At 39.4% G+C, this 22,989-nt stretch overlaps 3 protein-coding genes across 4 annotated transcripts; 2 read left to right on the top strand and 1 right to left on the bottom strand.

The window, feature by feature from the left end:
* The first annotated feature begins 1,138 nt into the window (after window positions 1-1,138).
* Window positions 1,139-10,314, top strand: LOC104930208 (uncharacterized). The gene is made up of 19 exons (XM_027282509.1): window positions 1,139-1,896; window positions 1,994-2,097; window positions 2,541-2,695; window positions 2,949-3,117; window positions 3,210-3,333; window positions 3,421-3,530; window positions 4,008-4,222; window positions 4,461-4,569; window positions 4,737-4,943; window positions 5,023-5,044; window positions 7,162-7,614; window positions 7,714-7,817; window positions 7,921-8,075; window positions 8,199-8,367; window positions 8,959-9,082; window positions 9,213-9,322; window positions 9,487-9,701; window positions 9,794-9,902; window positions 10,095-10,314. The coding sequence occupies exons 1-19, from the start codon at window positions 1,405-1,407 to the stop codon at window positions 10,303-10,305; spliced, it is 3,357 nt and encodes a 1,118-aa protein (XP_027138310.1). The 5' UTR covers window positions 1,139-1,404; the 3' UTR covers window positions 10,306-10,314.
* A 737-nt stretch (window positions 10,315-11,051) lies between these two features.
* On the bottom strand, window positions 11,052-18,956 carry LOC104930207 (pre-mRNA-splicing factor ATP-dependent RNA helicase DHX15). Of its 2 annotated transcripts, none has more exons than XM_010744933.3 (14): window positions 18,767-18,956; window positions 16,492-16,865; window positions 16,152-16,345; window positions 15,885-16,044; window positions 15,532-15,750; window positions 15,260-15,427; window positions 15,038-15,124; window positions 14,763-14,912; window positions 14,517-14,625; window positions 14,230-14,421; window positions 12,938-13,060; window positions 11,911-12,101; window positions 11,615-11,784; window positions 11,052-11,516 (listed from the first exon to the last, which is right to left on the bottom strand). In XM_010744933.3, the coding sequence occupies exons 1-14, from the start codon at window positions 18,798-18,800 to the stop codon at window positions 11,399-11,401; spliced, it is 2,289 nt and encodes a 762-aa protein (XP_010743235.2). In that variant the 5' UTR covers window positions 18,801-18,956; the 3' UTR covers window positions 11,052-11,398. The 2 variants fall into 2 exon arrangements, with proteins under 2 accessions (XP_010743235.2, XP_019123047.1); XM_019267502.2 differs by having other exon boundaries at window positions 16,492-16,834.
* Window positions 18,957-21,229: 2,273 nt separating this feature from the next.
* Window positions 21,230-22,769, top strand: sod3 (superoxide dismutase 3; the record flags this gene model as incomplete). Its single annotated transcript, NM_001303353.1, is given in 2 exon segments — window positions 21,230-21,325; window positions 22,136-22,769. Coding segments are annotated over 2 exon segments (730 nt in total), but the record flags the coding sequence as incomplete, so codon positions are not given.
* Window positions 22,770-22,989: the final 220 nt, after the last annotated feature.

The following is a 22,989-nucleotide window of genomic DNA, read 5'->3' as shown; positions in this document are numbered from 1 at the left end:
GCAACACACTAAAGGGGTTACAGAGAAAAAGGCTCCCTGAGGAGCTCTGACAGTTGGTTCTTATACATTTTCCTAAAAAGAGTCTCAACCCCTGCAGATTGTTAAAAGACAATTTGCATATATAGCATCTAAACGGTTTTCTTCAACATATCCCTTAATCAGTAGCCAGTATATCCCCAATATAAATGTCACCTCTCTGACCTGTCTCTGGCCCTCATTCTGTTCTGAAATCCCTCTATTTATATATTAACTTGAACTTTACCTTACCCTGCCAGTCTCAGGCAAACAGCAATAAAGGGAAGTGCCCTCAAGACATGTAATAAATAGGAACAAACTAAATAGCAGTGTAACCCTGATTTTTATAACAGTATACAGTTGATATTTCATATTTATGGCATGCTGTATTAAATGTTACCTGCCCTCCAAGACAATCTCTTAACAATGTTTATTGTCATGGCAATGAAGTTAACTCAGCAAAAACAAAAGTTTTTTGTGGTGAGATATGAATCCCTCCTTCAGTATGAACTAAATATTAACTTATTGTTTTCATGACTTTGTTTTCTTTTCTTTTTGTTGACACGACCTGGCTCAGAGGCAGTGTCAAAAAAGGAGAAAACACACAGTTTAAAGATTTACCAAGGATATAATTTATTAAGGTTAATCAAATAATAATAGTTGTCAGTGATGTAGTGATGTTGTAAATGAGAAATGTGCTGCGAGTGTTGCACTCTCAAGCAGACATGACTCCGTCTCACAGTTTGGCAACTTTATTTGTCCCGGTTCTACGGGCGTTTTTACAGCAGACATGCACAGACTCACTGTCGTCGCGGCGCACATGTACCAAAAAAAACAAAAAAACAACAATCCCCCTCGGCGCTGGCCGGTGATGTCACATGAACTCTGACCTCAGTCCAAAAAACATATTAAATAAAAGCAAAATAAAAATACAGTTTCAATAACGACTGTTCTCTGGCTCACTGGCATCTTACTTATTAAAAATGCGAAATATCAAAATGTAAATTAAATCATAATAGACTATTCAAAGACTATTCAAATCTAGGTCTCAACACGAGTGTGTAGTGTGGTGCAAAACTCAGAGCAAAAAGATAATACCAACAGAACCAAAAGACGCGCTGCTGTCGTCAGGGAGCCAGAGAGTGAACTGAGGAAAGAGACAAAGCCTTAACCGCCACCTCAGAACACTGGCCAGGTGCACTGAGTTGCCTAATCAAAGCCCCGTCCCCCAATCAGCTCATGATGAGGAAAGAGGCAGGAGTGGCCAGCACAGGCCCTGCAAGAACTCTACAGGGGCTGTGACATTGTACTTTGGTTTAAGAAACACGTTAGCAAATGATTTATTTTTACAAATATATCATTTGTCTTCTTTTAGCTGACCATTAACCAATGGAAGAAACAAAATCAGGACACCAACATTCGAGTGCTTTGCGATATTTTCTCTTTTTCTCCGAGCTTCACCCCAAATTGGAAGCGTTGCATCTTTATTTTTTTTCTAAGATGAAGTTTGAGAATATATTGGCAGAGGTGAATGGCTTTGGGAAATACCAATTAAGGACAATGCTCTTGATGACAATTGCTCGTATGACTTTGCCTTTTCACTTTTTATTGAATAATTTCATTGCGGTTATTCCTTCTCACCACTGCGACATCAGCTCTCTGGACAAGAAAGGTGCATTTAGGGATCTATCCCAGGCAGAGAGGCTTATTGTTAGTATTCCAGTTCAGGAGGATGGGACTCCAAGCTCCTGCCAAATGTTTGCAGAGCCTCAGTATCATCTGCTGCTCAACTCCTCTAACATTACTGACCTACTCACGGTGCCATGCCAGAATGGATGGGTGTACGATAACACCACCTACAAATCTACTCTGGCAACAGAGGTGAGTTTTATCCCTTTATATTCACAAAGTCCTATCAATATAAAATGTGCCACTTTATTGTTTACTTTTCTGTTTGTTGTCTATGTTTCCCTCATAGTGGGATCTGGTTTGTGACATGAGAAGAGTGAACAGAGCCACAGCCACTATCTTCTTCATAGGGGTCATGGTTGGAGCAGCGGTATTCGGTTATCTTAGTGACAGGTGCTCATGACTTTAACTCTCTTTGACTCGGATACACTACTTTATTATGGTTATATTTGAAACAAAAGAGTAACAAAAGAGTAACACACACATTGAAAGTTAGTTTTTTTTGTGTTAGTATTTTAGTTTTGCATAGTTCTGGCTGGATAGTGCACTTATGGACAGAGTAGCTCAATTCATCCAGCCTGCTCACCAATGAAAGAAGCAAATATAGTATTTCTTATTAGAGAAAAAAGCTAATACTCTGTGTCACTGAGTGCATCTCCACAGATGTTATAGAAAAAATCTGCACATTCAATGTTTACAGTTCAGAGACACTCCATAAGAAGGGATATATTATTATATTATATAGTATAATAAAGTGTTCATACAATCTAGGATATTTGATTTGTTTTTACATCACCTATTCTATAGACCTATCTATAATTATTTTTGTCTCACAGGTTTGGCAGGAAAAGAGCACTTCTGGTGTCTTATGTGATAACCGCTTTCTTTGGATTTGCAAGTGCTTTATCATATAATTTTGCCATGTTTGCTGCCATGAGGTTCTTTACTGGATTTGGTATTTCTGGAATAAGTATAATCACCATAACCCTTGGTGAGTTGTATATCGTACTATGTGTATTGTTTTTGTAAACAAGAGAGCAAAAATTAAAAAGAAAAAAGTAACAGGGACAAAAACTCTAATTATAACATATCCACAACCGATAGATGTTCAGTTAGTGTTTTAACAAGCAAATATTCATGAGAAAAAGGTACGACTTGTTGATAAAGTGTTCATGAGTCTACTGTAATTATAGTTGTAAGCATGTTTTTCTATAGATTTGCTTGTTTATCTTTGCTCTTTATAGCCATTGAATGGCTCGACATTAAGCATCGCACCACAGGGGCCATTTTACTGAGCATGGACTGGTGTGTTTTTGCTACTGTGCTACCTGCTGTGGCATATTTTGTGAAGGACTGGAGGCACCTGACTGCCACAGTAACCGCCCCGTTGCTTCTGGCCATGATCGCTTGGTGGTAAGGAAAAATTGATAACTCAATACCAGTATGAGTTCTAGTTTTGATGAGGCAGAGGTGTGACTGATTGGGGTTTATATGAAAAATCACAGGTGGATCCCTGAGTCTGCCAGATGGCTGATGGCTAATGGAAAGCTGAACAGTGCTCATTCTTACCTGAGCAAGTGTGCAAAAGTCAATGGCAGAGAGCAATTCATGACTGACGTGACGACTGAGGTACAAAATGTTATTTAATTTGATTATTTCTAGTCAGAAGTTGATACTCACTTCCAGTGTGACCAGTGTTTTCTTTCTATTCTCCAGGTTCTGTCCAAAGTAATTCTTGTAGAAGATGACAACAGAAAATATACATATTTGGACCTTGTAAGGACCCCGATAATTAGAAGACGGGCTCTTCTTGGAGCCATTGTGTGGTATGTATATGTCTTTGTTTTTGGCTTCAAGCAGCACCTTTTTAAAATGCTGGAAAAATGTATCATCTGTACCATCCACTGCCACTCTATACAATATCACTCACTCAACCTAAGAAGTACAAACTTCTAAAAAGGGATGGCAGGTTGAACATAGCTCGTCCCTATGTCAGTGGTAAGTTGCCATGGATACAGTACGATAATACACTTCAAGGTGTCCTGAAATAGAAAGATCCCTGCTCTCTATTATCATGTGGCATCACTTAACCCATAGTTAGATCCATTTCACCACACGGCGTAAGTTGCAATGGAACAAAAAGCAGATGCACAGTTACTACGGTAACCAGCAGCTTACCTTACACTTGATTTAGCACAGTGTGACTGATGAAGAGTCCTCTAACAGCCAATCAGATACTAGTATTTTCTGGTGTAAATATGTAACCATGGCAAGAAATAAATCTGCTCTCTCTCTGTTTATAGGTTTGGAGTGGCCTGTACGTATTATGGAATCGGCTTGAATATCACTGGCTTTGGTGTGGATATTTATCTCACACAGTTCATCTACGGCATTAGTGAAATTCCAGCAAAAATGTTCGTCTTCTTCACTGTGGACAAAATTGGCCGACGGTTCACTCAGGCTGGAACACTTTTTCTGACTGGGCTGTGTTTATTCTGCAACATGTTTATCCCTCAAGGTGAATGATCAGCTCAAGTATGTGTCTCTTTGAAACAGTAAGCTTACAGTGTGACTTGTATAGCTATTAATAACAACAATAGAAAACGTGAAATTTGGAATAAAAAGAGTATTTTTAATTTTTGATTTCCTAAGAGAGGATTTTTAAAAACTACTAACTAGTACAATTCTTCACATAATGGCGTTAAATATAATACAAGTTGAGCTTAAAACTTCCTTTAACAATTTCTTTTTCTCAGATATGGGGCCGTTTCGGACAGGTGTGGCAGCTCTGGGCAAAATGTTCGCAGAGGCGGCTTTTACAACTGTATTTCTCTACACGGCAGAGCTTTTCCCCACGGTATTGAGGTCAGTAAACTATCTACAGAAATATATATGTTTAAAATTTACATGGAGTGTCTATATCCATCTGTTTCCATTGAGTTTACAGACATCTCAATTCAAGTTAATAACTCAAGTTAGAGTTGTAATTTTATCCTGAAACTGACAAATTTGTTGTATTTTTGGTTCCACAGACAAAATGGATTGGGTTTCTGTTCCTTCATGGCCCGTATAGGTGTGTCTGTGTCCCCCCTGATCATAATTCTTGAAGAAGTGTGGGGCCATTTACCGAGTACTATTTTCTCCGTGGTGTCTCTTGCTGGAGGGCTGTCAGCTTCATTTCTTCCTGAGACAAAAAATATCCGTCTACCAGAGACGATCGAGGATGTGGAGCAGACAAGGTATTGGACTTAAATTTGGATTGCATCCAAACATTCAAATGAGAGTTGTCTTATAAAATGATGTATCTCTGTGTTTCAGACGAAGATCAATCTCTGCGTCTGTTGAGAAATACCCACTCTAAAGTTCCAAAATACTTGCTGACTTTCAGCGAATATGAACATGGTAATATGTTTTCACAATAAAATAATGAACAACCAACAAATGTTTTTTTTTGTTGTTTGTTTTTTTTAAATATGGACAACCTGTATAACCTTCTTTAATACATGTGATTAAATATGTTACCGTACCATTGATTCATGACTGATTTTTGTGTTGCAGTTTAGTAAAGAGAGGATATTTATTAAAGAAAGAAGAAGCTGAGAGGACCGAAGTAATACGTTCTTATAAGATTAAGAAGACGTGGACTAAAGGTGGTGTTCAACTTTCCAGATTAAATGATCCTATTTTAGGGGAAAGTGGGACTTGGCGTGTGATAAATAGGAGGGAAAATCCTAGCAAGCAACCAAATCGTAGTAGCTTCACACTGCCTAAAACCTTAAACTGGCAGAGTTTGTAAAGAGTCCTGAGAAACCAAAGGTTTCGAATGCAGCCTAAACACAGAGGTCCACACTCTTGTATAGTTCTGAATTCTGGCATGGTTTGAAAAGAATCAAGACATGCCACAGAGGTTAAGGCTATGTGTTATCTTCTTGTCTTACACGATCACAACCCATGACCTCTCTAAGATAAGGCAGAGATGATTGCAATAGCTTGGCCACATGCTTAAAATGGAAGAAAAATTGTACCCGAAACATGGCTCATAACGTTGCCACAGGTAGGGAATGATGGAAGGAAGGAACTCATTGAGTCTTGCAGGGGACAAAAAGGATTAAGTAAACTGAACTCTACTACTGAAGAATAATCTTGTCACAATATGGTGTTACTGTCTTTTGCAACAAAAACATTGTGCACATGCCAAAAAAAAAATGCTTGAAAATAATATTCAAACAATATTTGACAGTTGTCCGAGGCCATGATTTCATGAACCATATTTATTGTAAAATGTGTGGCCTTAAAAGAACTTACTGAAGTGGAAGTTCAATAATTTGCTGACTGTTTACTTATTTACTTATAGCTAGACAAATTCACAGAGATGAGAGATCATTACTTTTCTCTTTCTCTGCATCCCAGACACTCTGTAACGTGGAGTACCACAGGGTTCAATTTTGGTTCCTGTCCTGTTTTCTTTGTACATATTTATCACCATATTTACTGCTATGATATCTCCTTTCAGTTATACACAGTCATATCTCTTGTTCAAACCTGATGACTATGACAAGCTACCTACAACTTTTCACAATTTAGGTCAGACAAGACTGAAGTCCTGCTCATTGGTCCTCCAGCCTAAAACTGTGAATGGAATTTATCCCAGATCCAAGATATCAATCCCAAGTTAGTTACCGGCTTCCACAGTCTTATTAAGTCTCCAAATTCATGGCCAGTAATGACTGAAACATAATGATCACCCACTCCATCTTTCCTTTGGGAACAAGAAATCACTTCAGACTTCCACTTGCAGTGTACCATTTTATGACATGGTACAATGGCCTCAGACATGGGGTTGCTGACTCTTCTCTCTCTAATTTAAGCAAGGTTGCTTGACCAAAGATTTGCCACTCCAATGGCTCTTTTTGTCTGACCTGAGACCAGTTTTCTTGGAGGACCGTTCTAGGATCTATTCCGCCTAACAGCACAGCTCCAAGGGTCACCACGACTGTGTGGTCATCTTGAATAATAAATGAACGGATATTTATTTCATATTTACAAAAAGTATTTAACTAAATTATCTGGAAATGTTTGCTGATTAAAAAGGGTATAAAAAGATCATATATTTGTCTACGCTTCAATCACTGTTTGACTTAAGTTATATCAGTTAACTCATTAAACCTAAGAATCTTTAAAAACAGTCTTTGCATTACAACTAATCTATGGCTACTTTTTGTGTTGTAAAGCAATAAAGAGATTATATTTCTTAAATAAAATGCAAGAAAATGAAATGATGACCCATTTCACATACTGAGGATCCTGTTTTAACTTCTACCACTAATCCGTACTGTTTCACACATACATACAGTATACAAGTTATTTTAGTGGTTAAGTGAAGTAAAATATTCACCAATTTCAAATCTAGTCCAACAGCCCCCAAAATACCAAAGGTTGCCCTGTTCCAGGTCTCAGAGTCTGTACAGGCGTGGGCGATTGAGGAAGAAATTTCAAAGGAAGACATTTTGCACACATTGGGAAGACACAATGAGGTTCGAGAACATTCTTGATGATATTAATGGATTTGGAAGATTTCAGAAAATTATCATTGTGATCAACTTCATTGGCCGCTTTACAATGCCCTGCCACTTCATGCTGAACAACTTCATAGCCGCTGTTCCCTCTCATCACTGCGACATCAGCTCTCTGGATGACGGAGGTGTTTTTAGCAATTTATCTCAAGCCGAGAAGCTTGTTGTTGGTATTCCAGTCAATGAGGATGGGACTCCAAGCTCCTGTAAAATGTTTGCAGAGCCTCAGTATCATCTGCTGTTCAACTCTTCCAACATTACTGAACTACCGACAGTGTCGTGCCAGACTGGATGGGTGTACGATAACACCACCTTCAAGTCTACGCTGACCTCAGAGGTGACCTACATTTATTTTCATTTGTAAAACATCAAACAATCTAAAATGTACATGTTTTAGGTAGAAGTCACTCATGTCCTATTTGTTTCTTTATACAAGTGGGACCTGGTGTGTCACAGAAGAGGGAAAAACAAAGCAACTGCTACCATCTTCTTTGTTGGAGTGATGTTCGGAGCCATGTCCTTTGGAAGTCTAAGTGACAGGTATCAAAGCTTGCTTACTTGATATTCTGCCTATAACTCTGATGACACAGTGTTTTAATCAGTGGATAAAATTATAACCTGGAGACACTACGACTCTCCATAGGTTTGGCCGAAGGATCATGCTTCTGGTGTCATATGTGTCTGGAATGATTTTCGCAGTTGCAAGTGCTTTTTCAACGTCCTACATCATGTTCGCAGTGCTGAGGTTCTTCACTGGGTTTTGTATCACTGGCATCGTCATTGTCTCAACAGTCCTCAGTAATTATATAATTTAATTCCTGTTGTAAACTGTTAATCATGATCTGTTCACCTCACAGACACCTAATCTACCACATGCAGATCTGCACCCTTGCAAAGTGATGAGGTCTTTGTTCTCTGCAGGCATGGAGTGGGTGGACATTAAACACAGAAAGCTGGTAGGAGTGATCGACAGCTTATCGTGGACTTTCGGGAACACTGTATTTGCGGTCATTGCTTACTTTGTGACTGACTGGCGGTGGCTAATTGTTACAGTCACCTCACCGGTAACCTTGGGCATTGTCACATGGAGGTATGACTCAAAGGTCAGATCTTTTAGTTCAACAGGAGCCTTCTACAGTACTATACATAGGAATGTAAATAATCACACTATTCATTAACCCAGTATCCCTGTCCTCTGATGTTTTCTGCCACACTCAAGATATTTATTTAAGTCCCCATAGGATTGGATAACAAGTTAGGGATGCTACTTGCATGCTATGTTTGTGCTGCACCCCCTAACCCTAACCCTTACCCAGCTGGGGTTAGATATAGGTTAAAATACATCTATATTTTTTACACTACTTTTCTATCTTTTAAAATTGTATACAAAATTCTATAAAGTTATGGCAACCAAACTTTTGCCAATAATGACAAATTACAGTTATTTCTTATTTTTGTACAGAAAAATTGTTATTTACATACAAATTTACATTGAATGACAATAATTATCTGTGATTAAAATATGTACAGATTTTGTCATTTTGTCATTTGATCATTTAAAAAAATAAATGTTTACAGTGTAGGGTCATAATTTCTGCTGTATTTGTTTTTAATGTTAATATGGAATTAATTGCTGTGTAATACATCAGCAGTAAAAAAATATCTTTGCCTTCAACATTAGGTGGATGCCAGAGTCAGCAAGGTGGCTCATTGCCAACGGAAAGCTGGAGCGAGCTCAGATGTATTTGAAGAAATGTGCCAAGATGAACCAAACAGAGGAGTTAATTGACACTCTTAAAGTAGAGGTAAGCATATTCCAGATGAGTGTTAAATCAAAAATCAACAACATAGCCTTGGACCAGCAATCTTATATATTACTGTTATTATTAATACTGCACATGGTGTACAGAACAATGCTTCTTTGCATTCTTTCAGACATTGTCTACCATTGTTGTGACTGAGAAAAGAGATCGGACCTATTCCTACCTCGATCTGATACGGACACCCAAAATGAGGAAACTGGCCCTACGTACTGGTATACTGTGGTCTGTATTCCTGGTGCCATTGTGCTTTTTAATTGTAGGTTGTAAAACATTTTAGATTTGGGTCAAAGAGACAATTTTATGTTTTAAAATATCCAGATGAAAAGTTCTGATTGTGTCTAAACAATCAACTTGATTTACTGAGTTTCCACTTTCTCTTCCTCCAGGTTTTGTGTTGCAACTACATTTTATGGCATCAGCTTCAACATTGCAGGCTTTGGGCTCAATATCTATCTCACTCAATTTGTCTATGCTGTAATTGAGCTCCCAGCCAAAGTGTCAGTTTATTTCTTACTGGATGGGATAGGCAGACGATCCACTGAGGTGGGAGCTCTGCTGATGGCTTTTGTCTGTCTTGGGATCAACATTGTAGTACCTAAAGGTAGGCATTATATAAGAATATGTAAGGAATTCCAGTATTTTAATGATTAAATAATAAAGTTTATACCTCAGTCACTGATGTTGTGTTTTCAGACATGTCTGTTGCCAGAACAGTAGTAGCAGTTATTGGAAAAGGGTTTTCTTCAGCATCCTTTGCAACCGTTGTACTCTACAGTTCTGAGCTCTACCCCACTGTAGTAAGGTAACTATGCATGCCTTTCTTTTCCTCTTTGTTTTTATCAACCTGAACACCACATATTTCCACTTGCACACAACCAGCATTTACAGAGCTATATCAACACTGCAGAGCTTTTTTTTTCTACCTAAACGTCCTTTAGAGCCCTAAAGGTAGTCTCTGTTGTTAAGAGTAATGTCTATGAATGTTTTTCTTTAGGCAGAACGGTATGGGATACAACTCCTTCATGGCTCGATTTGGCGTAGCTGTGGCTCCTTTGATTCTCTTACTGGACGAGGTGTGGAAGGAACTGCCCCAGGTTGTCCTGTGCGGTACGGCTGTACTGGGGGCAACAGTGGCAAGAACGTTGTCAGAGACACGCAACCGGTGCCTGCCAGAGACTATAGAGGATATTGAACAGCAGTGGTAGTGAACATAGTCACTGGCATCAGAGCATATTTAGCCATGCAGGTATTTTTTAGCAATTTAGTTTAGATGCTTGGGAGGGTTTAGGAATATATGTTAGTTAACACAAGTTAGTTGTACTATTTAGTAAATAAATAATTACTATTGCAGTATGAGGCAGAGATTCCCAATCTTTTTGGATCATGCTGACATAAAAGCGTTTTTTACCCAGTTTCCTTTGAACACTTTTTTGCATTGCAGTTAAGTTTTCCTTCGTCTTCCCCTTCATCGCTTAACCCCACAATTAACCTCCAGACTGGGAACCACTGTTAAAAGGTGAATTATAAACAATATGCACTATTGTGATAAAATAAAAGTGGATGAAAAGTACTTTGGATGTGACTTTGTTCCCTGAAAACTGAACTGGAACTGGAGGGTGGCCAGTTCAAGCCCTTCAACAAGGCAACCAGGGTGCCACTACATGGCTGCCCATCACTCCACCAGCTCTCCACATTTGCTCGTGTGTGTGGTTGTATTTATACATTTATGTATCACATCTGAGAATTTTCAAAACACATACCAAAGAACCAATATGAATTAACAAGATATTTAGCACACAGAAGAGGTACTATGTGTACTGATTTATCATAAACCAGACTTATTTAAATCTAGTACATTTGTTAACGACACATCTTGAACTACCAAATCAGTATCAATAGACAGGCACACTCCACTAAGGACTCAAGCTTTACTCATCAATGTACACAGAAATTAAGTCAAAGCTCCTTTATTAAAGAAACAAAGCAAGCACAAATCTTTGACTCAGCAATCCTCTAAAGGAAAGTCAATCACATCTAAATGACATGTTTCTGATATTCCTTTTGAAAATCTTTATAGCCAGGTCTAATATTTACTGCTGATATTTCATCTGACATAACACTTAGTTACAGAATTAACATTGATGGGGGAAAAAGGAAAACAAAAAAACAAAACAAAACAAAAAGCAAAACAAAATATAAAAATCAAAATGCCAGATTTGAAACATTAAGATACAATGATACAGAAAGATCTAAAACTATAGTACGCTGTTGTTTTCCAGGACACTTCTTGGCTGTTGTTCAGTACTGAGAATACTCCTTGCTCTCTAATTTGGCAATGATTCGCTCCAGCTGTCTTTTAGCTTCACATTGTGGGAAGTTACTCATTTCATAGTACTGCGGTGCGATCTTCACCAGCCTGTAACAGAAGAAAGAAGTTTGTCAGGAGATCATGTACAAATCAAAGCTCGGTTATAGTCATTCATCTCAATGAAACTCTAATCTCTGTATACATACCACTCTGGTTTGATATCTGTGCAAGTGCGGATGTAATTTTTGGTGGTGAGGACAAATTCATTGTAGAGCACCCACTCAGGCTTGTGGTCCAGGACTGTAGATGGGTGCAGTTGGACCACTTGGTTGTCTTTGACTGTGAGGTAATGACCTGTGCGTTCCAAATGAGCTACCTGCAGGACAAAACAAACAAACAGATAAATATAAACCTCTAAAAGTTAATTTACACTTTTTCTGGGTCTGCGAAAAAAACATCATGAAAGATGTCACTGTTAAAACATTTACTAATGATTGTTCACCTGCATGAAGAAGCCAGTGCAGAGCGCCCTGCGGATGTTAATGTAGTAATCTCTGCTGGTGAACTCTGTGCTCCGGCGGGGCAGGTTGAAACGGTCCATGATCCTGGACAGCTGCTGCCGCACGTTGTCGGCAGACATCAGTGAGCGGTAGTTGACAAAGTTGTCATAGCACCACTGGTTAGACTCATGGTCTGGAAAAAACAAGGATTCTGATTAATTTGTGTCAGGTCTTTACACTTTCAATAAAAGACATGAGAAGTCTTTAATTGTATTTTTTTTTCTTTTAAGATTGTTTTTTTTGGCCTTTGCTTTATTTGATAGAGACAGCTGAAGAGTGACGTGGGGAGTAAGATGGAAACACACAGGTCGGGATTTGAACCTGGGCCTCTGCAGCGAGCCTTCGCATATGGGGCGGCTGCTCTGCTGACTGAGCTAAACTAATCAAAGACCGTGATAAACAGGAGTCAATTATTGTGACAAACCTGCAGAGAACTCAAATATAAACTGATTTATTCCTATTTTGAAATAAAGTTTTGGTTTTAACTTCAACTAGCTGGTGAACACATGAGCATCTATGAAACTAAAGACACATTTAAATTTTTTTTAAAGCTGCAACATGATAATAAAATAAAATAGGAGGTGTGTTGCAGAACTTAAAGTCCCCCTCTATTAAAAAAATGCCTATGGTTACTTCACATTGAGCTTCACTGTGCAGATTTTGACACTAGAAGACTTTTCACATTCATCTTTTAAAGGAAGGAGGAAAGTCTCTCAGTGTTCCCCTTAAAATAAGACATGTATGTACAAACATGACTCTGTGAAATCAGAAGTAGTGGAAGCCAATCATGATCTAACATACAAATTACACAAGTGTGAATTTGAAAAATTGAACAGTGAAGCAGTAACATATTGTGTCCGGTTTGCAAATGAAAAATATTTTAATAGAGCAGGAGCAGAATTAATTTAAAGATCAGATAAAATGTTTTTCCAAACTTGTCTCAAGGAGATCTTTAAGACGGACGCTCACTTTGTTTGAAGGCGTGATAGACGTTGAGCAGCGTCAAGTGGTCTCCGTCGATGTGAGCAAACCTCATCTTGGACTCGTCTGCTGCCTTCTTAGCCTCCGTGGGGCGGACAAAACACTGTGGGACTAAACAAGGTTGGTATGGGCCCCAACAAAGCCGCCCATAGGGATGAGTCAAACATTCACAGAAAAATGGAGCAAAGCCTATGATGCTAGGGCACTCGACACTGCGTTGGGACAGGGCAGGACCACAAGCTCTATCAAAGGGATCTGCAGTCTTTTCTCAAGGTCATTCCCAACTGTAATGGCTATTAGCTCGTAGAGAGGGGGGGGTCATTTAACCACATCTGTAAAACAAGAGTTTTCACACAACTACAAAGTGTTAGGGACACCAGCAATGTAACTTTTCAAGATTCAGATATTTAACTATATTGCCTTAAAAGAGAACAGATAATATTTACAGGCTACACGACAGCTACACACAACGATAATAGTCAAAATATACAGTACACCGTTTCAATGAAAAGAAAAAGTCTGATAAATGCGATGAATATGAAGATATTTAAGTGGTGCCTGCCCTATCCGCTTGTTTTGGGGATGAAACACTGGCAACAAACTGAAAAACTCACTACTAAGTAAACGCACATATTACAGCCTTCGTTTAAAACCTAAAGTTAGTGAGTGTTGCCGAGAGTAAAAAGACCTCATGACGATGACGTATGAGTTCATATATTGGAGCTATACGGCTATGAAAAAAACGACATGCAGATTGTTAAATCCTACGATAAAATAATGATTATTGTACACACAGTACACTCCCTATACTATACACTTCCTTGGGAAGAAAGGTAATCTTAGCTTGAAAATGAAATATGTTTCTCTGGAAGCAAGATAGACAAACAAAGCTACGTCGAAATGTTTTGAAAAACTTCTAATGAAGGTAAAACGTTTGCCTCCAACTGTGTGCAGGAGAAACACTTAAATATTTGCCACTTTCTCACATTTGGATGTAATCTGATACTATCTGCACTTGTTTGTTGCCAACTGGTTTAAACAAAAATAATAAAATTCGAAAACATTTTTATCTGGGACATTGTTTTGACGCTAGGAATTAAAAATATGAACAGAATTCACTAATACCACATTAAACATGATTAATAATTCTGCCTTAATTTGCATGCTCCACAATGCTGTGCACAAACTAAGTTCGACTAAGTCAGTAGCAGTAGTGTTTAAGCCAAAGAGACTTGGCCCACAGAAGGCAAGGAAGAGGTCAGCCCAGTCCTGGGCATTACCTGACAGCATGGCAGTAATGGAAAGGATCTCATTAGAGCAGTTAAACTCGCAGCTGGCAATGACCATCTTAGCCAGCTGGGGGTCCAAAGGAAACTCTGCCATCATGGAGCCCAGCTCCGTCAGGTCGCCGTCATCGTTGAGAGCTGCCAGGTAGTTCAGCAGCTCCAGGGCCCTCATCAGTGTCTCAGGAGCTGCGGGAGGAAACGGATCGAACGGTCAGAGTCACGCGTGGGTAGAGATTAATAAATGTTTTGTCACTTGATGAAACTAATGCAGACTGACTCACCTGGTGGATCCATGAAGTCGAAATGCACGAGGTCATCAATACCCAGCTTCTTCAGCTGCAGCACAACAGATCCCAAGTTGGATCGGAGAATCTCAGGGTATGTGTTATCCTGGAGTGGAGATGTTTAAAGTGTTAATAAAACACTAAAAAAAGCAACCATGGATAGCTGAAGCTTTGTTTTTGTCGACCTGTAAATCTAAAAAAAAAAATGAATAAGACTAGAAGTCTGTAACTGTTGTCACTTGCCTGCATCTCTGTTTTGTAGGCCTTCTCCGTGTAGAGGCGGAAACATTTTCCTGGACGTGTTCTGCCAGCTCGCCCTGCCCTCTGCTGGGCAGAAGCTTTACTGATGGCCGTGACGAGCAAAGACTCGACTCTGATACGTGGATTGTAAACCTGGACACGCATTTGAAAGCATGTTAAAAAAAATCTGAGCTGGACCAAACATACTGTGTCTGCATTTCTATGAATGAGTTTTAACAGATCATCAACATTTTGAGGGGAGATATGCTTTTTCTCACCTTTTGCTTGGCAAATCCAGGATCAATGACAAACACCACACCATCGATAGTCAGAGAGGTCTCAGCAATGTTTGTTGAAACCACAACCTGAGGATGAAGCAACACTGTTAGATATTCATCACCCAAGGCTGATAAGTAGGTGTAAATGGACACAGAAAGATGCATGACATGTTTATACATTTAATATATAACGCTCAACATGCATCCATTATTAAAGTGTACCTTTCTTCCTATTGCACCATTGGGCTTTCTTGGAGGAGGCGGCTCAAAGATCCTTTGCTGCTGCTGTGGTGGCAATGTGGAATACAGTGGAATGATTTTGATGTCTCCAACTTCAGGTCCGAGGTCATCGACCTCACGCTTGATCCGTTTGCAGGCTTCATCAATTTCCTGAAATTAAAAAAAAATAATAATGTCACTTCAGTTCAGGAAACGTAACAGCGCAGCTTTGAGGAAACCACTGAACCAGCGACGCGAGCACCAACAAGTCTTACCTCTTGACCGGTGAGAAAGAGAAGGCAGTCACCTTCATCTTCTTCACACATGTGGATCTGGATAACGGTGCGGATCGCTGCTTCAAGGTAGTCCCGCTCGGGTTCGGGTGTGTAGAAAATCTCGACGGGGTGTGTACGGCCAGGAATAGTCAGGAGAGGACAGCTGTCGAAGTAAATCTGGAACTTGCCGGCGTCTAGCGTGGCACTCATGACGATCACCTGTGCGTAGGGAAAAACTTTGCTTTACATGTTGTTAAAGCACCAATGTGTCTGTGTGTGATTAGTGCCATTACATATATAATCATAAAGGCATGCAAATAATCCATCGCCCTTATTAGAAAATGAACCAATACCTTCAGATCCGGTCTCTGGCGCACCACCTCTTTGAGTACTCCCATCAGGATATCTGTGGCCAGAGTTCGCTCGTGGGCCTCGTCCAGAATTATAACGCCGTATCGCTCCAGCAGCGGGTCGTTCATAGCCTCTCTTAGCAACATACCGTCTGTCATGTACCTAAAGAAATTACAGATATGCTTTGTTAGATTAAGACGTTCTCAAACAAATTGCTCTGCTTCAATAAAAAGCAGTTACTGCAGCATCAGCGGATCTCGGTCACTTACTTGAGTATAGTCTTGGCAGAGCTACAGTCCTCGAATCGGATGGAGTATCCGACCTCCTGTCCAAGCATGACATCCATTTCGTCTGCCACTCTCTGAGCCACGCTCATAGCCGCCACTCTCCTGGGCTGGGTGCAGGCTACCGCCCGCTTTGGACCAGGCTGGCCCCTCACCATGTCCACGCACCACTGTGGGATCTGGAGATTGAAGCAAAGGTTGCAATTATTTTAATACTTCAACACACAGAAACACTGTCATCATAATAAATATGATGGTACTTCAAAAGCGTCCAACAAGCATTACATAAGCTTTTCGAGTCGGACTGATTTATTGCATTTCAGACCTGTGTTGTCTTTCCAGAACCGGTCTCTCCGACAAGGACAAAGCTCTGATGGCGTGTGATGATGTCGCTGAAGCTTTCCTTGTACTCCCACACTGGGAGCTGTAACCTCTTCTTCAGGATCTCGTAGAAGCGCGGCGTGTGCGGCAAGTTGGTGAATGGGTTGATCTGCTGGTGCATGGCCATCTGCTTGATGGTTGGCAAGCATGGCACGGCCGCCGTGCTGTTAGGCGGGGCACTAGAAGGCTTCGGGTCTCTGTCCCGGTCTCGGTCCCTGTCCCGGTCCCTATCTCGGTCCCTGTCCCTAGAGCGGTCCTCGCGGTCTCTGTCACGGTCCCTGTCTCTCCTGTCAACATCAGAGCAGGACATCATTAGAACTGTGGAAGAAAAAAAAACACTGTGCCTTGTACTACTGTCACAATCAGTTTAGGTCAGTGCACCTGTAGTCTAACAGTTCAGCCTACGGAATTATTTAATTAGTTCATTTTATCTACTTTCTCCCTTCACGTAAACATCTAGTTACAAATAAACAAACGACAAAAAAAGAATAAATAAAACTGAGTTACTGAAACAAAGTAATCAAACTATATTCATTACGCAGTATGATAAAAAATAACTTTAATTTGGGGCAGCTGGTTGTTAATTCTGGGAAATTCAGTCAGTGAGGGGAAAAATTCAAATTTCAGATAAATTTGAGTGCATAGCAGAGAAAAATCTGAAATCTTTTACTTCAACTCAAAAAAACAAAAGTGCTACATGTATGTTTTTTAAAAGACGGACTTTGCCCCGATATTATTAAACATGCATGTTTAAAAATATCAAAACGTAGGAGTTGCCCACTTATAAAAATCACCTAAATATGACTTGGATAGTATGTGGACACTGTTTACATAACTGGTACTTTAAAAACAAGTTAATTATGGCGAGCACTATGACATAAACATTGCAATAGATAGATAGATAGATAGATAGATAGATAGATAGATAGATAGATAGATAGATAGTTAGATAGATAGATAGATAGACTTTATTTATCCCAAGCTGGGAAATCACAGTGCAGCAGCAGCAGCATTACACACAGTGACGATAGACAACATAAGAATAAAAATATAAAGAACAAACTATACATAATAAAATATCAAAATAGCAATAGTAAATAAAATATATTGTACAAAAGTATATACAGCAAATTGACTCCCGCCCACTACATGAGCTGCTGGACAGACTCAGGAGCGACTTCAGTCACAGACTGCCGGCACCAAGATGCTCCACAGAGAGACACAAGAAGTCTTTCTTACCTGTGAGCATCAGCCGCTTTACTTTACAATATCAGACACTCCAAGTCCAGTAGCTATCGAACTTGCTTGTGCAATACATAAGTGCAATCTTCCACACGTGCATACTGCACTTTAAACAATCAGTGTATTCTCTGTACAGTCTCTCAAAGACTAAATTCTTTATGAGGTTTTAGATTTACATATTGCATAGTTCACTGTCACTGTTTTTAACTGTTATTTATACATGTGTTAAAATAGGATATCTTATAGGTGTATAGTGTTAAAGTTTTGTCTTCTTGCTATCACTTACTATCTCACTTAGCTGCTGTAACAAACACAATTTCCCTGCAGGGATTATTAAAGTATTTCTGATTGGCAGCAAACTGGCAGTGTTGATTTATTAACCTGCTCTTATGTACACTACAGCTCACCCAATCATACAAAAATTCATATTTTACAGCTTATTTCTGCATTTTCTTTAAAGTATATATATTACACACACACAGCAGTGTGTTAGGTAACTAACAGCCCTGTCATAAACCCTGCATTACTTTCTGTTTGTGACTTTGAAGCTGTTACAAACATTTAGCCCAGCTGTCTCTTCACAGGTTGGTACAAAATGTTAAAGACAAACATCTCAATTAAAAAAAAAAAGGTGTAAAATGAAACCTCATGTCTAAATAAAATCAGATGTTTAACGTGAAGCTAAGTCGTTAGCATGTCGCTAAAGGGGAACGTGAGCCCAGCGCGCGCACACACACACGTGCCTCGGCGCTGTGACGTAGCCGCTTCGTGTTTGTTTGTTCGCATTAATCCCTAAATATGTGTGTGAGCTTTTTATTTAACCAAACATTTATAACACTAAGTCACAGGCAGCCGTGAGGCGCCGTTACCGTCGTTAACGGTTACCGTTAAATCGCCCCGGTTCTCGTTTAAACGTTAGCTCGGCTAACGGTTAGCTCGTGCCTAACTGCTTAAAGCGGGCGCGTGAGCCTCCTTACCCCTCAGACCTCTTCTTGCTCGCGGCGTAGTCATCACCCAGATCAAGACGATGTCTTTTAGACATCTTTAAGAGCGGGGCAGAATGTGTCTTAATGTTTTTAAGATATTAACGCGAACACTGTTCTAACCGGGCAATATGGACCCAGCTCGGTGTCCTGGTTCCGGTTCCTGTGTGTGTGTGTTGGTTTTCCTGCCTTCAAAGCTGAGGCACGAGCCGCTCTGCACAGGACGCGCACACGCTGAGCGCCACCTGCAGGCCGGGAGTGCGAGCTGCGCTTTAACAGCTGTCAACGAGAATTTTAACTTCATAGATTTTTGTGTAATAATAATTTGCATCTAAATTTGCACCTCATGGAGTGGGCGGGAGTCAATTTGCTGTATATACTTTTGTACAATATATTTTATTTACTATTGCTATTTTGATATTTTATTATGTATAGTTTGTTCTTTATAGTTTTATTCTTAGTTTGTCTATCGTCACTGTGTAATGCTGCTGCTGCTATCTATCTATCTATCTATCTATCTATCTAATGCAATGTTTATGTCATAGTGCTTGCCATAATTAACTTGTTTTTAAAGTACCAGTTATGTAAACAGTGTCCACATACTATCCAAGTCATATTTACAAGTGGGCAACTCCTACATTTTGATATTTTTAAACATGCATGTTTAATAATATCGGGGCAAAGTCCGTCTTTTAAAAAACATAAATGTAGCACTTTTGTTTTTATCTATCTATCTATCTATCTATCTATCTATCTATCTATCTATCTATCTATCTATCTATCTATCTATCTATCTATCTATCTATCTATCTAATGCAATGTTTATGTCATAGGGCTCGCCATAATTGACTTGTTTTTAAACAGTGTTCACATACTATACCAGGTCATAATTACAAACTGGGCACCTCCTAAAGTTTTGATATTTTTAAACATGCATGTTTAATAAAATCGGGGCAAAGTCCGTCTTTCAAAAAACACAAATGTAGCACTTTGGTTTTTTTGAGTTGAAGTAAAAGATTTCAGATTTTTCTCTGCTATGCACACAAAATGTTTATTTTTCTAAAATAAGGCATGGTGAATTATTTAATTCTAGAATTTCTCAGAGAACTTCCCAGCTTGGGATAAATAAAGTATATCTATCTATCTATCTATCTATCTATCTATCTATCTATCTATCTATCTATCTATCTATCTATCTATCTATCTAGAAATACAGTATATTATTACAGCGTTTGTCAGTGAATTATTTATTAATGACACAATGATAGTCAAAAAAATATTGGTTAGATGAAGAAGAAGAAGATAAACTTTATTAATCCCCTCAACGGGAGAATTCTTTTTTCACTTAGTTTTTTTTATTTACATGCATTTTTAACCCCAAACACACATACAGTACAAGTTCAACGCTCATAGACAAGTGTGTGGAGAGAGATGGTGGAGTGATGGGCAGCCATGCCAGACCAGCACCCTGCGATCAGTTGGGGGGGTTCGGTGCCTTGCTCAAGGGCACATCGGCAGTGACTTGAGCTGCCCACCCTCCGGTTCCCAAGCCAAGTCTCTATGGACTGAGCTACTGCCGCCCCCACAGACGGGGCTGAGTTGCCTCCTAAAGCAAGGTGGTTTCTTTTGTCACAAAGTTGAAAGTCCTTCATTATTTCAGCATTATGTTATAATGTTATTCACGCAACTACTGACACAGAGTGTCAGGTACAATGTGTGTCTCAAACATCAGAATCAGAATCAGACATACTTTATTAATCCATATTAATTACAGCAGCTCCCAAACGGTAAGCGAGATAGTAAGCAAAGTCCGTCTTTCAAAATGAATGTAGCACTTTTGTTTTTTGAGTTGCATTTAGATTTTATTTAGCCATGCAGTTGCATTTTACACATTTTTTTATTGAGATCTGTGTCTTTAACATTTTGTACCAACCTGTGAAGAGACAACTGGGCTAAATGTTTGTAACATCTCTAAAGTGAGCAAAAAAAAGTAATGCAGGGTTTATAGTCAAAACAATGGACTGTGCATGTGTCGTACTACATATTTAAGAAAAAGCAGAAATAAGCTGTAAAATATAATTTTTCCTCTCTACAGTGTATGATTGGGTGAGCTAGTGTACATAAGAGCAGTGTACTTTCACCAGTGAAACTGACCTCTGTCACTTGTATTCAACATTTTCTTTTTCTTTCTTTGGGGATAATTATAAACGTCTGGAGCCATCTATGAGAAGTAAACAAATTCCAAGTTACAGCTTAAAGAGGAGGAGTTTCTGTCACCAGACGAGGCGTTAATAACAACACGACAAGTCTTTTTCCACTTATACTTTTGCAGCAGCTGGAGAAAAACAGGCCGAGGAGCTGTGAGAATAAAAAAAACAAAAACCTGTTCGTTATATTGAAAAAAAAAAAAAAAACTCTGCTCCACCCTGAGAAAATAACGCCTGCGGCCACGTTCAGACAGGACTCTTATGAAAAACATTTCATCCTGACTCCTCAGAAGATCAACGACTTGAACGGAGTGGAAGTGTTTCTGCTGACCATGCGTCTACACGGGTAAGAGGAATTTACCCATTTGGCGGAAATCTAAACTGTCTGACTTTAATCAGCTTTACATGCAGGAGAAAATACTGCGACACCATGTTTACTGTGTACTGATAGGAACAGCCTGTGCTTTAGGAGACCTTTTAGTGCTTTTCAAGGCTAAAAGCTGCACTTGTATAGTCAAATTTATGTAGTGTACATTCATTTTTAACATCACTAGGATATCACTGAGGATATTACCCTTTGTGGCAGTTAGGGTTGAAAACACAATCGAGGGCTTTGTGCCAATGTTGAGATAACATTGCACAATATTTGTGCTTCTTACACTTTTACTTTCAGAAAACATTGCACAATATTTGTGCTTCTTACACTTTTACTTTCAGAAAATGTTGGACTTGTTTACTCTAAAACATGCACAGTGAAGAAAGTAACTAAGTACAATTACTAAAGTACTACATTGTAGGGGGGAATATTGCACTTTTTTGCAACTATAGTTACTTTGCAGATTAATAAACCAAACATATGATGATATAACATGAGATGAACCATGAACTGTAGAGAAAGCAGGTGAAACTGGTGGTTCCACCATCCATCAGAAATTTAAAATACTTCTTACATATTTATGATTCATAATAACCTTAAGTTGTTATGTAATATATGTATCCTGGAAAGACTTAATAATTAGTATTTGTTTAAGACTTAAGTACATTCTTCTGATAATATTCCTGCAAGTAATGGAATTTTAACAAAGTATTTACACAGCGATGCATTGCTACTTTTACTTTAAAGAGACATTGTCCTAATAATTTTATTATCTTCCAGATCATTGAGTATATTGGGAGCACTGTTGGCCCTCCTGGCAGGCTGTCAACAATGTGTCTCAGCTGACAGTGACACTTTGGCTCCACCAGAGGTCTCACAGTACAATGGCACTCTGTATGCAGCCTGCAAAATGAGACCCAGCACCTCACTGGCCCAGGGTCTGCCCAAAGTGTACGGCCGGGCGCTGTTTAAGCAAGATTATCCTCAGGGAACTCTCAAGGTCCTTCTTCGATTCAACGGCTTCCCAACAGATGGTGTTCCACAGCCCAGAGCGGTGCACATCCATCAGTACGGAGACCTGAGCCAGGGGTGTGACTCCACTGGTGGCCACTACAATCCACATGGTGTACACCACCCCAACCACCCTGGAGACTTTGGTAACTTTGAGCCACAAGAAGGAAAAATCAATGCCATGATTGAATCTGTCGCAACGCTGTTTGGAGGCTTGTCTGTGATTGGGAGAGCGGTGGTGGTCCATGAAAAGCTTGATGATTTAGGGGGTGGTGGAGACGCTGGTAGCCTGCTGCATGGAAACGCAGGCCGGAGGCTCGGATGTTGCATTATTGGCATTTCCTCCCCCAGACAGTGGAATATGCACCATAAGCAGTATAATAGGGAACTGAGGAGAAATTAATCTCACAGAAGTGGCATATACAGTAGGTCAGCTTACAGATGTAGTCTTTGTGATCATTCATTCATTGTATTCATTGTATATCTGATACCCAGAAAAATCAATGACTCAATCAATCTCCATTCTCCAAACATTCAACAGTTGCTTTTCGTTGTAGCTGTAGTAGAAACGTCACGTAAGATTTTCTCAAGAATACAATATAATAATTCAGATATTACATATT

The sequence above is a fragment of the Larimichthys crocea genome, chromosome X (assembly GCF_000972845.2).
Source record: "Larimichthys crocea isolate SSNF chromosome X, L_crocea_2.0, whole genome shotgun sequence".
NCBI classification, from domain to species: domain Eukaryota; kingdom Metazoa; phylum Chordata; class Actinopteri; family Sciaenidae; genus Larimichthys; species Larimichthys crocea.
This window is presented reverse-complemented; position numbering and strand designations above follow the sequence as displayed.